General features: G+C 47.1%; 2 protein-coding genes across 2 annotated transcripts in view; both read right to left on the bottom strand.

Moving 5' to 3' along the window:
* Positions 1 to 3,764, bottom strand: part of CYBA (cytochrome b-245 alpha chain) — a 16,899-nt gene extending 13,135 nt beyond the window's left edge. Inside the window, exon 1 of the mRNA XM_069085883.1 lies at positions 3,712 to 3,764. Coding sequence (XP_068941984.1) covers positions 3,712 to 3,764 — 53 coding nt within the window. The remainder of the gene's footprint in view (positions 1 to 3,711) is intronic.
* On the bottom strand, positions 2,028 to 15,981 carry MVD (mevalonate diphosphate decarboxylase). The gene is made up of 10 exons (XM_069085568.1): positions 15,778 to 15,981; positions 13,129 to 13,199; positions 11,886 to 12,000; positions 8,334 to 8,474; positions 7,748 to 7,947; positions 6,951 to 7,025; positions 6,504 to 6,722; positions 5,815 to 5,930; positions 4,552 to 4,660; positions 2,028 to 3,867 (listed from the first exon to the last, which is right to left on the bottom strand). Exons 1-10 carry the CDS (start codon positions 15,845 to 15,847, stop codon positions 3,787 to 3,789), a joined length of 1,197 nt encoding a protein of 398 aa, XP_068941669.1. The 5' UTR covers positions 15,848 to 15,981; the 3' UTR covers positions 2,028 to 3,786.

Genomic DNA, 15,981 nt, shown 5'->3' with positions numbered 1-15,981 from the left:
CCCGGGGCCGGCCCGGCCGCAGGGCACCGCTTCCTCCTCCTCCTCCTCCTCTCCCCTCCCCCCGCCAGTCTTTCTGCCCTCGCCCCCAACCTCCCCATCCCGACCGACCAGACCCTGGTTTAACTTGTCTCTTGGCCCCCACCCAGACCCCGGACTTTGGCTCTGCGCTGCTCTGCTCTCCAGGCTCCCCCCATCCCCCGGCTCCTGAACCCACAACTTCACATTAGACACTCTGCCCCTGGGAGGGCATCATCCAGCGAATCGCCTGCTTTGCCATCAGTTCTACAGGGAACTCCCAGAGGGGGACACTCCCGTTACCAATACGGGTGGGCACTTTTTCTGCCATTTAGATAGACCCAGAGAGTTGACTAGCCGCCCAGAGTCACTCAGCTAGTCAGTGTCGGAGGCAGGACCTGAACCCAGGTATTCCCGGTGTGAAGGCCCACTCTCTGTTACCCCACGCTGCCATCTCCAGACAAGGGGAAACATATAAGCACCCCCACTTCTGGGGAGCCTCATTCCTCTCCATTCCGGAGGATCACTTTCAGATAAGCACAGCTCTTCCCTAACAAAGCCTTGAAGTTCAGAGTTAAAGTTAACAGTTAAAGGTTAGGTGACTTTCCCACTGTCTCCCGGGTCATTGTTCTTCCTACCTTATGGGAGCCCTGATGCAGAGGAAAGAAAGTCAGGAAACACAGGACCCAATTCTGGCTCTGTCACCTACTAATTCTGTGACCTGGGCTTCAGCTTGTTCACCTGCAAAATGGGGTAATAATGCTTGGACTGCCTAGGCAGACACAGCAGCAGTTCTTAGGATTTCTAGCTTCCACTGACTACCTCTTCATTTTCTAGATGAGAAAATTTAAGACCCCCAAAGGTCAGGTCACACGGTTGTTTTGAGGAACAAATGAGACAATGAATTAGAACTGGAACACCCAATCTAAGTTAAAAAAGAAACCCAGCATGAGAAGAGGTTGAGGGCTCTTCTATGCCTGGGGAAGTTGACCAATTTCCTGAAGGGACAGATGAACTATGGTAGTTCCTCTATAGGCTACCACACATTTTACACCCTTATTAAAATAGCCCTTCCTACCCCCAATATCCTTCTAAGCAAAACAATCAATTGGCAATCATTTATAAAATACCTACTATGTTCCAGGCACTGTGTTGGGGGACAGATACAAATGCAAAACTGAGGTGGTTCCTGCCCTTTAGGGGGTTTACATCCTACAAGGGAGAGACAACAGACAAAAATATAGGCTACAAAAACCCAACAGTAATTGGGGGGGGGGGGGAAGAACAGACAAGTGAGGGAATTAGGGAAGACTGCTTCAGTTGGTGATGCTTGAGATGAGCCTTGAAGGGGCCCATGGGACCTCCCTTCAGGAGGCAGAAGGAAGGAGGGAAGGTGCTCCAGACATGGGGCAGCCTATGCAAGGGGGCAGTCCTCTGTCTGGAGCGATGACCATCACCTCTGCTGCTGGCCTGCCCCTGAACATAAGCCTCTTTGTCACGCTTTCCTTCCAGAGTGCTCTGCTCTTTACAAAGCAGGGGGGTTGGGGCCTTGGACATAGACACATGTGGCAAAACCCACAATCTGAGAATCTCAGAGTTGTGCTTTTGCTATCTAAGAGCTGGGTCCATGAATAGAATTCAGGGGCTTGTGATTTAAACAAACTTTGATAATTGCATTTCAACATTATTTGGTTGTTCAATGTATGCATTCAAAAACAGGACTCTGAGAAGAGGCTCATAGGGTTTTCCAGTGTCCCCAAAGTGGTCCAGGACATAAGAAAGGTCCCCTGATCCAGCCCCACTTTCTAACTGAATACCCTCCACAATCCTTGTGATTCTCTTCTTTAAATAAACAGGAGTTAGTAGAGATATTTGCCCTGTGAAAAGGGCCCTTGCCACCAGTGCCCACTTGGGACAGAAAGGGTGAATTCTGCCCTGGTTGTAAATCCCAGCCACACGAAGTAGCTCGAGTCCCACCAGTGAGAAGAGGGAGACATTACGTCCATTACCTCTTCTCTTTGAATTTAATGCATCCTTTTGTGTTTTATTCTGTAGTTTGGGAGGTTAGAAGACCCCACAGAAACAATGTGGATATCTGAGATGAGGGATGAGAAGGAGCCGAATAAAGGGAAATTCTAAACCAATCACAATAGTAGAACCAGCAGCCACTTTTTACAGGGACAGAAACAGCTCGATTGTATCAATGGAAGATACAGAGGGAACCAGGGCCTCTGGAGCCGCAGCCTGAGCTATTGAGGGCCACATGCTGTTTTCACTTGGGAAAAAAAACAAAAAACTAGCCCAGAACCCATGCTGGAGGACGTGACCAGAGCCCAGTTTTACTCAGCACATTTGCACGGCCTCCGTTCAGGGCACTTTGGATAGCCAGGTCCTTGGTTTCTAAGTTGGCAACCTCCCTGACCTGCAGCTCCCCCGGTGTTGGTGCTGGGGTGATAAACATCGAGTAGAGGGGAAGAATCCTTCTGGAGTTTTCATTTTTTTCCAGTTTACTTACATGATTACAGTACTGTTTAAATGGCAAATGTAACTGTCCGCCATAGTTAGAAAATGCAATGTATCAGATAATGTAATTCATGGAAAGGGGGCGCAGGATGACAGTGTTGAATAGGAGGATCGACAGGGCTCATTATAATCCGATCTCCCATCAGAGTCAGAAGGAGCTCCAGGGCCACTGTGATGAACATGAATCATCCCGGGAATGTACATTCCCTCCAACAGAACACTAGATTGGAGAGGACACAGCAGCACTTCTTTCTGGGGTGAAATAATTGACTCCTGCTACCTCTTAGGAAAAGCTGGACCCTGACTCTGTTGATTCAATCACCCCTTCTCTCCCCCAGAGTCCGGGGATTATGGAAGAGAGCACCATCCTGGGAGCCACAGGCTTGCTCCTACAGAAATTCAAACAGAGATCCACAGTCAAGCTATTTACCCTTGAAGAACCTCACATTCCACTCGAGTAAAACCAACAACCACCTTTTAGCTCTGAGGTAGCAGATGCCCAGGGTTAACCGGCTTCAAAAAAGACCACTTGGAGACCATCCATTTTAAATTAATCCTTTTTTTTTTAAAGAAAATCAAATTCATATTCAGTGGCTTAATGTAGCAAAATTTTGCAAAAGACACCTTCCAGGCCCCTGCCCCAAGAAACAGCCTCCCTCTTTGGGTTCTGGTTAGGTGGAATACTCCCATTCATTTAATACAGATCAAGAAAAGTCCAGAGCAATCCAGTAGAAAAGACGTTGACCCTTTTATTCCTCTGTGGACTTTGCTGAAGAACAGCAAGAAGGGCTTTGGAGGACGAAAGTCAGAGAGGAACCAGACCCTCTATCAACAGTTCCAATGGGATCTGAAGTCATTTTTGTCCAATAGCTGTTTGGCTTTCCTTTACATGAGGGGCTATGGAGAGGGCTGTCTGGGGTCCCCACCACAATGACACCACCTCTGCACATCTGCACACAGGGGGAGTGAGGCAGAGGGGACAGACGCCACGCGAAAGACAACCACCTCTACCACTGGAGGTCGGAACAGCTGACAGTCAATCATCCCAGCTTCCAATACAGAAGTTCTTGCTGGTGGTATCTTTGACAAAATCCCCTGCCTGACAATATTTTCAGCCTGGGGCAGAAACTGGGAAACGAGTCAGAGTCCTGACAAGCCAATCTCTGACAGTACAAGCAGAAGTTGCCACAATGCTCCCCATCTGGTCGCATCTCCCCGAGGCGCATGACGACTTGTGATGGTGAACACTCAGGATGCCAGCTTGGGCAAGCCATCAGAGCCCAGGAGCTGCTGCTGGGGATCTTCCAGGACCTGAGGTCCAGGCCCCACCTGTAACAGAAGAGAAAGTCAATGCAGGATTACGTGGACAGGTGGGAATTTCACTTAGCTAGCCTTCTCACTGGGAGAGAGGGAAGGAGCGGTACGAGTGGGTCCCCTATTCCTCCTAGGCAGAAAGATATTAGCCCAACACAAGATGGTCACTGTGGAGTATTGGCTTGGCTTGGGTCCAGTTCTCCAAATCCTTGGCCAAATTTCCTTGGGAAGTTTTTCTTCCTTCTGTCTTCTCTCTTCCACAGGTTCATGTGCCTGAGGCTCACTGTGGCTTCACATTTGCAGCACCTTTCCCAGCAGTAGCCTCCTGCCCCCTCAGTGATGGACAGGGAAGGTCATCATGTCATATGCATGTCATGCAATGAAGAACATGTGATTTGCAGAGGAAATACTGGAAATATCTGCTTTTGGGAGAAAGCCACACCCTGGGTATTTGTACTTCCCCTCAGTTGTTACTACACCATGGCCAACTGTTGAGTGGATGTCAAGGAAGGAAAAGTGGCCTCACAGCCCTGGGCCAGGAGGCAGAATCCATGCATAAAGAGCTTGGGACCTCTGAAGGTGAGTGCTAGGAAGAAGGTGGCCTTCTCAGAGGGATGGGCACCCAGGAAAAGAAGGGGCCACGTCCTGACCTCTGGGGGCTTCCCTGGGGACCAGGGGAAAGCAGTTTCTAGGCACTACCTGAGTGGTGATGATGTATTTGATCTGTCCAGGAGACGGCTCCATGGCCAAAGCAGATTTTAGCTCCTCTGAGAGCTCCACTGGCTCCACTGGCAAGCCCTTCAGGAACCTGGGAGGAAAATGACCAGGGATCATCACCCCTTTGGGGTCAGTCACTCTGAGGCAGCACAGATGAAGGAAATGAAGAGATTTCTGCCCATGCGTGCCCTTCACCTAAATGGGACGGGATCCTCTGGGCCCTTTTTTTTCTTTGTTTCATGGTTTGTCATGGCCAACCCACTCAGCACCTGGTGACCAACCTCCTAGCAATAAGTCCCTTGTGCTTCCTGGGGCACGAGCTATTGCTGGGACCATATGAGGGAGGCAGAACCTCCCGGAGCCTGTGCCCCACAGACCTGGCCTTCAAAAATCTATATTTTTTTAAAAAGTCAGTTCTTTCTACCCAAAATACAACGATTATCTGTACAACACTGTGCAGATTAGAGCCATGAGCCTGAACCACACACAGCTCACTTCTCCATCCAAATCTACAACAAACTCCACAGCAGAATTTCAAAACAATCCCTTTACCTTCCAAGACCCTGGTTCCTTCTCTGCCCACCAAGCATCTACACAGTAGGTGGTAAGGAGATGTGAGGAGAAAAGCCAGGAGGGGATGATGGAGAGGAGTCAGTGCATGGAGAAGCACTGGCAAAGGGGCCTCCATCAGGACAATTTTTAAGAGCTTTTCATACTCCTAACCATAGCCCACAGTCAGAATTTGGCTCCCTGGGAGTCTGAGCAGTGGCTGGGCCACCAAGGGGCACCTTTGTCCTCTCTTCCCTTCCCCCAAGGCTGTCCCAGGGCAGCTTCCATCTAGGCTGGCATCACCACCCACTCTGTTCCTGCCATCATGCTAGACTCCCATAACCAGGGTACTGGGAAAGCCACAGAACAGCTCTCTTCTCTGGAAGGACAACTGGCCTCAGGAAGCGGCATGGGCGGGGGGGAACAGGACACTAGCCTGGGATGCCCACTCTCACTGCAGGCCTCCTAGGATAACCAGTGATACTACTGGACTCTGAGAATGCTGCCCACCATCATTAGACAAGAGAGTTCCAACGGTCATAAAGTCATGATCCCCATCTCAAATAGCAAATTCAAGTGGGTAACGGACTTGGGGATAATACTCCTCTTTCTTCATAACTTAAATATATAATTCACAAGCCAGCCACAGCCAGTCAGGAAAAGGAAAAAAAATAGGAAACAGTTCATACAACTTACTTATCTCCGTTCATCTCTGGGGGGAAGATTTGTTTTATGACAGCAACAAATTCATTCACTGTGTCTTCCAGGGTGAAGATTACAGCATTGGGCCCTGCATCAAATGTGTATGCTACCTGAAAAGCAGGACAGATGACATGGATGTGAGCCCCTCTGCTCCCAGGCCACCAGTGAGCACAAGTAACTCTCAGGCTCCCTGGGGCCTCTTTCTTAAAGCACCAGAGCCCCGACTTCCCTAAGAGTAGCCCAAGGGGGTCTCCCTCTGCCTCTGAGGTCTAATGGTATAGGAGGGAAGCCCAGCATCATTCTACACTGTGGGAGGGACCAAAGTGGGAGAGTTAAGTGTATAGATCTTAATGTTTTAAAGATCGAAGGGGACTGGAGGCTTCATTTCCTATCAACAGAAGGTGGGGAGGGATCCCAGAAGCCTGGCAATGGGCATATGCTCTCTGGTCCTTCCACAATCTCATCTTCTCTTCCACATGCACCTCTTCTCTGGACCACCTTCCTCAGGAGCTGGGGATGCCACACAGGGCACAGGACAGTGACACCCAACTCAATCACACCAAGGCATGTTCCCTGGGAGTTCAGTTGTGAGCCTGGCACCCCTGCCCTCCGGAAATCAAAGGGTGTCAGGTGTCCAGGTCCTGCACAAGCAGCCATCACTTTCTCGGGCACAGCCACTTTACCTTTGTCTTGCCATAGTGGGCATTGAAGCGGTGGACCAGGCCGATGATCTGCCGAGAGGTGTCATTGAGGTAACAAATGGGAGGGAAGGTGTCCAGGCAAGTGGCGTGGAACTGGTTGCTGTCCTTCATGGTCAGCTGGCCAAAGCCCTCGAAGTCCTGCTCTTTGATGCACTGCACCATCTCTGCCATCCTCCCTGGCACCACAGACTCAGCCCTGAACTGCAAAGTGACGAGCCGATTTTCTAGAACCATTGGACTATCGAGGGAAAGGACAGAGGGTGGGAAGGAACGGGGACACTGATCCAGAAGCCTGTGGGTGAGGGCAAAAGGGGCTGAGGAGTTCTATGACCATGACTCTGGCCAGGCCTTGCTGCCCACGGTGTGATCTGTGCAGGTCGCCATCGGCCCCTCCCGCCATCTCCCCGAGGTCCCCGGGCCCAGCCTTACTTTGAGCAGAGAGCTGGTTTCTACGCTGGTCTGCATTCCGGCTGTACTGGCCACCAGTTTTCTTTCAGCACTCACCTAACCCACAAAAGAAGACATGAGGTACCGCAGGCAGCAGCTTCAAGAGCACGCCTCACAGCACTACCCATACCGACCCCTCGGGGCCCAGGAAGCTCTGTGAGGCCATGAACACTGTGCTACGCGCTGGAGAAAATACAGACAGGCAGGTGGTGCCATGAATAGAGCGCCGGCCCTGAGTCAGGAGTTTCTGAGGTCAAATCTGGCCTCAGACACTTAACACAAAAAACTAGCCGTGTGACCTTGGGCAAGTCACTTAACACCAACTGCCCTACCTTTCCCCTCCAAAAAAAAGAGAAGAGAATACAGACCAACTAGCTGCCTTCTAGGAGCTTGAGACAAGACTAACGCACATGAAACAACTGCAAACACCCCAAGGTAGACTATGAGATGCTAAAGTACCAGAGAAGTTCACAGGAAATGGGGGGATGAGGGCTAGAGCAGTCAGGGAGCTTTCATGGAGGAGGTGGGATCTGAGCTGGCCTGTGGAGAATGGAGAGGTTCACACTCTGGGAAGTGTGAGCCGTCTGTGGAGCAGCAAAGACTATCCTGGCAGGGACAGAGGGTCACAGGGCTCTTCTGGCTTCCCCAGCCAAGCCTCCCAAGAAGTGTCTATGCCCCAGGCCCCAGGATGCAGCTCTAGGCTCTCAGGCCTCCTCCCAGAAGCCAGGCCCTAGGAATGGGAAACCCTGTCAGAGAAGCTTTCAAGTGCTCCCACTCACCACCAGAATAAGGACTCGGAGCTCTGGCCAATGGGACTCAGGGGCGACCTGCTGGGCGATGCTATCCTTGCCATCAGGCCTCTCTCCCATGTGCCACTGCACGAAGCCGCCCAACATGCTCCTGCAAGCACTGCCCGAGCCTTGTCGAGCCACTTCTGAGAGCTCATTCTCAACTCCATAGAGCTGGGCCAGAGTGTAGACTGTGGGCAAAGGAATGGAGAGAGAGAGAGAGCTGAAACAGAGGAGGAAAAATGGAAGGCAGGCACAGTCACCAGGCCTACAAGCAGAGGTGCGATTACTACCTACAGGCAGGCAGAGATTTTATTAGAGACCTTGCCATGAAGGGGGTTCAGAAAACAGCCGTATCTGTGATGATGTACCAGCTGGGAGACGAGCCTAAAAGAGACGAATGGTGAGGCAGGCCTCCGGTCTGCTCCCCAGGCCCTCGAGATTCCAGAAGCCAGGAGCTGCAGCTGATCAAGCAGACCACCCCCTACCCCAGCACCCCAGGAGTCCCGGACCCTCCCTGGCTGGGGAGGAAGATCTGAAGACATTCGTAGTGGGTGCCGCTTCCAACACTACTCACCAAGGCAGGCGTACCCCGCTGCTGAGGAAGCCAGGCCTGCTGCGGTGGGGAAGTCATTCACGGATGCAATGTGCACCTTGTAGGAAAGAGGAACGGACTCGCCATCACTTCCACTCCTTCTTTTTCGAGCTAGGCGACGGACTGTTGGGGAAGAGAAAGGAACGGCATCCAGGGACCAGGCCGGGTCACTCCTTTGGTCATTGCCTGAGATGGCCTTCACCTCCCCTCTCTGGAGCTCATTTGTCAGGCTGTCCCCTCATTAGCCTGAGAGCATAAACCACTGGTTTGCCTTCCCCTGTCTCCCCAGCACACAGCACAGGGCCTAGCACAGAGTGGGTGCTTAACCAATGCTTGCTGGGACCAACACAGGAGAAGGAAAACGACACACCCAGCTCTTGGCACTATCATGTCCTTCAAGTGCTTGTGCCAGTAACAGCAATGAGAACTGCCAACACTTGGGTAATCAACGATCCACAAGGATTTGCAAAGGAACTCTAGATGATTAAGTCCTGGGCTACAGATATCAAGGAAAACTGCCCTGATATCCTAGAATTAGGCTAAAATAGAAACTGAAAGAATCCACTAATCTACCACTTCAAAGAGATCCCAAAATGAAAACTCCTAGGAATATTACAGTCAAATTCCAAAACTCACAGATCAAGGAAAAAAGACTGCAAGTACCCAGAAAGAAACAATTTAAATATCGTGAAGCCACAGTCAAGATAACATAAGACTGGGGAGGCTAGGTGGCGCAGTGAGTAGAGTGCAGGCCCCAGAGTCAGGAGGACCTGAGTTCGGATGTGACCTCAGACACTTAACACACACACATACACACACACACACACACACACACACACACACACACACACACCCCTAGCCGTGTGACCTTGGGCAAGTTACTTAACTCCAACTGCCTTCCAAAAAGCAAAAAACAAAAAAAAAGATAACATAAGATTTAGCAGCTTCTATATTAAAGGACTGAAGGGCTTGTAATAGGATGTTCCAGAGGGCAAAAGAGCCAGGGTTATAACCAAGAATCCACTTACCCAGCAAAAGTGAGTATAATTCTTCAGGGGGAAAATGGAGATATAATGAAATAGAGGACTTTTGGGCATTCCTGATGGAAAGACCAGAGCTGAATAGAAAGTATGACTTTCAAATGCAAGACTTAAGAGAGGCATTAAAAAGTAAACAGGAAAGAGAAGTCAAAAGGGACTCAATAAGATTAAACTGTTTACATTCCTACATGGTGAGATGAAACATTTAACTCTGAAGAACATTTTCATTCTTGGGGCAGATAGAAGACACAGACAAAGGACACAGGTGTGAGTGGAATATGATGGGATGATATCTAAAAAAAATAAAATTTAGGAGTGAGAAAGAGGGATGCACTGGGAGAAGGGGGAAGGGAGAGGTAGAATGGGGTAAATGATCTCAGAGAAAGGCACACAAGAGCTTTTATAGTAGAGGGGAAGATGAGGGGGTGGGGTGGATAAAGCTTGAATCTTACTGTCATTGAAATTGGCTCAAAGAGGGAATACACACTCAGTTGAGTAGAGAAATCTATCTTATTCTACAGTGAAGTGGGAGGGGAAGGGGATAAGAGACAGGGTTGGGGGAATGATAACAGGGAATGTGTATCAGAGGAGGTGGTAATCAGAATCAAAACACTTGAGGAGAGACAGGATGAAAGAAGAGAGAGAGGGAGAAGGATAAACAAGGGGAAAAGAGGACAGAGGGAAATACAAAGTTAGTAATCATAACCGTAAAGCTTTTTTTTACAAGTTTCTCTGATAAAGGCCTCATTTCTCAAATATATAAAAAACGGAGTCAAATTTATAAGAATACAATTCATTCTCCAATTGATAAATGGTAGAAGTATATAAACAGACAGCTTTCAGATGAAGAAATTGAAGCTATTTATAGTCATCAGAAAAAATACTCTACATCACTATTGACTAGAGAAATGAAATCAACACTGAGATACCACCTCACACCTATCAGATCGGCTGATATGACAGAAAAGGAAAATAACAAATATTGGAGAGGATGTGGGAAAACCGAGACACTAAAGCTTTATTGGTGGGGTCGCGAACTGGTCTAACATTCTAGAAAGCAATCCAGAACTAGGCCCAAATGTCTATAAAACTGCACTGACCCAGCAATCCCACTTCTAGGTCTGTATCCCAAAGAGATCATAAAAAATGGAAAAGGACCCATATGTACAAAAATATTTCTAGCAATTCTTTCTGTGGCAGCAAAGAATTGGAAATTAAGGGGATGCCCATCAACTGAGGAATGATAGAACAAGTTGTGGTACATGATTAGGATGGAATACTAGTGGAATACAAGAAATGACAAGGATGCTTTCAGAAAAACCTGGCAAGTGATGCACAGTGAAGTGAGCAGAACCAGGAGTACAATGTACACAGTGACAGCAATACTGCATGATGGTCAGCTGTGAACGACAGCTATTCTCAGCAATACAGTGATCCAGGGCAATTCTGAAGGACTCATGATGAAAAATGCTGTCTACCTCCAGAAGAAGAACTGATGGAATCTGAATGCAAATCAAAGCAAACTGTTTGATTCCAGATGGAAAGACCTTCTTTCTCTTGGTTTGAGCTTTTTTAATTTTGGGTTTTTTGGTCTGTTTTCTTTCACAATATGACTAATATGGAAATATGTTTTGCATGACTATACATGCATAACCTGTATCAAATTGCCTGCCTTCCAAATGAGGAAGGAGAAGAAGGGACAGAGAGAATTTGGAACTCTAAACTTTAGAAAAACAAATGCTAAAAATTGTTTTTGCATGTATTTGGGGAAAAAAGAAAAAAATGGAAAGGGGATGTCCATCAACTAGAGAATGGCCAAACAAGTTTTGGTATATGAATATGATGGAATATTACTGCACAGCAAGAAATGGCAAAACAGATGGTCTCAGAGAAACCTGGGAAGATTTGTATGAACTGATACAGAGTGAAGTGAGCAGAACCAGCAGAACAGTTTATATAATAACCATAGCAGTGTAAAGAAAAACAACTAAGAAAGCTCTAAATCAGGACTCTGATCAATGCAATGACCAACCATACTGAATTTATGATAGACTTCAAAGGAAGAGCAAACTACACATAATAGAGATTCCCAGTTTCATGTACAATCCTCTCTTTCTGTTCTCCTTTGTATATGGAAATGATCATTTTGGGGTGTTTGTTAACAAAAAATTATTAAAAAACCAAGGTAATCCATCTGCTTCTCCCTCTGTATAATTCCTGACCCCCACAGCTACAGCTCTGTAGCTCCCAGGGATTATGTAGCAAAGCAGAGGTCTGAGAAACAATGAGGAGGGTGGCACTAGAGGTACCCGACTCGCCAAGCCTTCTGCCACCTTACCTTAAGGGAGTCAGGAAGATGGAAAATATCTTCTAATCCACCCTCTAGCTAGAAGAGCCAGGTCCATTACCACTCCCATCCCAAATGAAAACTAGGAAAGGAGAAGGACATGTGACCCAGGGCCAAAGGAACCAGCCTGAGGTCTCAAGCACTTACTCTCTCGAAGGCAGGACTGTAACCGTGGGTGCCCCACATCCTCCTCCTTGCCATTCAGCCAGATTCGGTCCTCTTTGAAGTCCCGGCTGATGGCTGCTGTGGTGGTGGTTTTTAACTAAGAAAGAAAAACAGGGTCACTTCAGCCTTCAGGAAATAAGAAGGAATTTCTAGATGGCAATATTAATTAGACTGAACTAATTTTCTACACATTCAAGCCCATTTTAATACCTGTTACTACCCATGATCTCCTTTTTAACCTTTCAGGGAACTAGATGCTACCCTTATTTTTTTCAGTCTCTAAGATAATAAGTGAATCTTTCCTGCTCCAAGCTCAATAAGCATTTATTAAGCCCTTACTATGTGCAAGGAAGGTACTATGCTAGGTGTGGAGTATTCAAAGACAGAAAAAGTTCCTACCCTCAAGAGGCTTACATTCTACTGGCCTTTGCACACCCTCAAAGGGATCTGTGATCTCATTTAGAAATGAGGTAGTATGTAGAGCACTGGCCTTGTAGTCAGGAGAACCTGAGCTCAAATCTGGCCTCAAATACTTACTAGCTATGTGACCTTGGGAGAGTCACTTAACTCCAACTGCCTCCCCGCCAAAAAAGAAAGAAAGAAAGAAATGAAGCAGTGTGACTTAAGGGATAAAAGGTCAGTCATAAAGCTGGGAACAGCTGGGTTTGAGTCCACCTCTGATATTACTGGTTACTTATCTACAAGTTACTTAACTTCTGAGGGCCCCAGACAACTCTCTAGGACTCTAAGTTGCAGAGAACGTTCCAGACTGCACTAGGAAAGGACTTTGCCTCAGCCAGGGAATGCCCTATGACAGTGAACAGTCAAGTTCTTAAGTATATTTAGAAATCAGCAAATAGTCACAGGCAGACACACTGACTTGCCAGGGGTTTAAGGTAAGTAGTAGAGACCCTGGACTGGGTCCAGTAATCCCACCTGCCAGGCCAGGGTTCTAGGATAAATGGTTTTGGTCCCTTATTTTTTAGTGCAGAAATGTTGGTCCAGATCATCATCAAAAGATTCCTCTGGGAGAAGTCAGAAATCTCGAACTCCTTTGGTGGAGGCCAAGGGCTGAAAACACTGCTCCTCCCTCTTCTCTGCCCTCTCCTCAACAGGCACAGTCTTCCAGTGAATATACAGTCTTCCAGTGAATACACAGTATACGGACTTGTGTGGGATTTCAGCTCCCAGCTCCAAGAGAAGTAGTTTATGCATTTGTACATACCTGATTCTGGTGTAGAGTGACACTCAGGGAGGAATTGATGGGCAAAATCAGCTTTTCATCACGTTTTCCCCCTGGAAGAGCAAGCAAACCCAGATCACTGCTGTGACCCTACTGAGGCAAGGGTTCTACTCCAGGCAAGTCCATCTCTTCCCAGTCCCACCCACACCCAACTCCCAGAGAATGTGGAGTTCCCAAGCTAGCAAAGTCCCTCCCCTCCCTTCTGTTTCGTAAATCTTTCAAAATCCAGTTCAAGTCCCACCCCTTTGAGAAAGCTCTGCCAGACTGAACTCTCTGAACCGGAGGAACAAAAATCCAGGTGACAGTCCTTTATCTTCTTCTGCATGTCCTGATTTACCTGCCTATAACCTTTACTTCTACTTCCATTCTCCCCCAGCCACAGGCTGCCTCCCTTGGCTCATTTAAAACTCTTCTTAGCAAACCTTTTAAAGGACCTCAGTGAAACCCATGGGAATTAGACATTACTGGCATTTACTTCAAAAGAGCCCTGATTTCAGTGAGGAATCTGTCCTCCCTACACCTCAACAGGCTGTAATTCATGAGCTCAGTGGTCAAAGTGACCCAGCTCCAGGCAATGTCTCTAAAGGACAACAGACAGACAGTGTGCCACCAGGACCTTACTAGAAGCCTGTTCAAACTGACAGTCAATGATAATAACAATGGTAAGAAACAGTAGTCAAACTGTAGCTACTATGTACCAGGCACTGTGCTAAGCACTTTACAAATATCTTACTTGGTCCTCACAACCCCGTTATCTGTTATGCTGTTAGTTTTTACAGTTGAAGAAACTGCAGCAAACAGAAGCTAAGTGATTTGCCCAGGGTCACAGAGCTAGTGAGTGTCTGAGGATGGATTTGAACTCAGAACCTCCTGATTCCGGGCCCAGTGCTCTAAGCACTGCACCCCCAGCTGCCCAAGTACATCCTATGTGCTATAAGCAACAGGGATACAAAGAAAGGTCAGAGACAGTGCCTGCTCTCAAGGTGCTCGTGGTCTAATGGGGGAGACAACATGCAAACTATTATGGACAAACAAGCTATAGAAGGATAAATGGGAGATAATTAACAGAGGGAAGGCACTAGAATGAAAGGGAATGGGTAAAGCCTTCCTGTAAGGGAGGAGATTTTTGTCTGTGACTTGAAGGAAGCCAAGGAGGGCAAGAGGCAGAGATGGGGAAGGAGAAAATTCCTCATGCTCATAATCTACTGGTACAGCCCTCCAGAAGTCCAAGCCACAATGAAGCATGGTAGACAGAATAGGGCTTTTGTGGCATTTAAGGATGAATGTATGAATTAATGTAAAATCTTAAAAGGAAAGAACTAGAAATGATGGAATTCTAGAGAACATCTTTGTCTTCTTAGCATCACACATTCAACAAATACTGCATGAGCATCTCCTTTTTGCCAAATACTGAGATTAAAAAAAAAAAAAGATGTATTAAACCAGATGTCAGACCCTGAGGAGCTTACAATAAAATAAAGCCAATGTGCACAGAATGCTTTAAGATTTACAAAGCACTTTCCTCCTAGCAGAATCACTGTCAGCAGTGGATGGGACCTTAAAGACCATCTTCCTCAGTCATTCCTTCATTTTATAGGCCTTAGGACAGGAAGAGCCTGGAATCAAACCCAGTTTTTCTGATTTCAACTCCAGGCTTTTTTCCACTACCTGCCCAACAGCTCTGTGATGTAGGCTGTGAAAGCATGATCCACCTCCATTTTGAAGATTTTGTATTTGATTCTGGAGGCAATACTGAGTCACTGAAGTTTACCGACAAAGGTGGTGACATGATCGGACTCATGTTTCATAAAAGTTACCAATGAGAGGCATCTTCCTTGGAAATGGAACAAGACAACCTGGATTTGAAGCCCCTGGTGCTAATTACTTAGCTGTGTTATCCTTCGGCAGGTCATCTGTGCTCAGCCTCAGTTTCCTTTTTAAAATGAAGGATGGGGGCTGGATCTGGGGTTCTTAGCCTCTCTGAGTGTCATAGACCTCTGACAGTCTGGTGAAGCCTTTGCACCCCTTCTTGGAATGCTTCTGGGTGCATATTATTTATTTATTATTTTTATTCTTAATTTTATCTAAATGTTATTTTAAGTAGTATTTATTATTAACAAATGTTTTAGATGCATGTTATTTATTATTTTTATTCAAATATTTTAAGTAGTATTTATTATTAACAAATAATGTTTTAGATGCATGTTATTTATTATTTTTATTCAAATATTATTTTAAGTACCATTTATTATTAACAAATGTTTTAGGTGCATATTACTTATTTTTATTAATTATTATTTTTAAATGTTTTAAGTATTAGTTATTACTAACATAAATAATGTTTTAGGTGCATGGGGTTATTTTGTTACTGACATTATTTTACACTGACGATACTTTAATAAAATATTAATATTTTATTACTGAACGAAAGATGCCCTTCCCTCCCCTATCGCAGAGAACGGATCTCGGGCTAAGAGAGCCTGGCCTGCATGGTCTCTAGGTTCTATCCAACTCCAGGGTCGGTCACCCGGATCCAAATACCTCCGGAACCCAAAACTGGAGCCCGGTGCTCGGGGGGAACTTTTCCCTGGACTCCCCCTCCCCCGCTCCAGCACCTCTCTCCCCACTCACAGTACTTGATGACCGCGATGTTGGTGGGGGCAGTGCAAGTGATGGCGACGAGCGGCTTCTCGGCGGCCATGGCCCAAACCGAACCCCAAAGCCCGCACTTCTGACGGCCAGCCGGACACAGTTCAACTCCGGCTAGCACGACCCGCTCATGCCCGAGCCCTGACTGGCCAGCCCATACATTGGACAGGCCCCGCCCCCTTCGCT

Source organism: Petaurus breviceps, unplaced genomic scaffold, assembly GCF_028583685.1.
Source record: "Petaurus breviceps papuanus isolate PSGF00001 unplaced genomic scaffold, PetGlider_PUasm1.0 176, whole genome shotgun sequence".
NCBI lineage: Eukaryota > Metazoa > Chordata > Mammalia > Diprotodontia > Petauridae > Petaurus > Petaurus breviceps.
This window is presented reverse-complemented; position numbering and strand designations above follow the sequence as displayed.

Coding starts and splice junctions, on each gene's coding strand:
- MVD (XM_069085568.1), bottom strand. CDS start 15,847: ATGGCCGCCGAGAAGCCGCTCGTCGCCATCACTTGCACTGCCCCCACC. Junction 13,200..15,777: donor CATCGCGGTCATCAAGTACT/GTGAGTGGGGAG, acceptor TTGCTCTTCCAG/GGGGAAAACGTGATGAAAAG. Junction 7,026..7,747: donor TCCGAGTCCTTATTCTGGTG/GTGAGTGGGAGC, acceptor TTTGTGGGTTAG/GTGAGTGCTGAAAGAAAACT.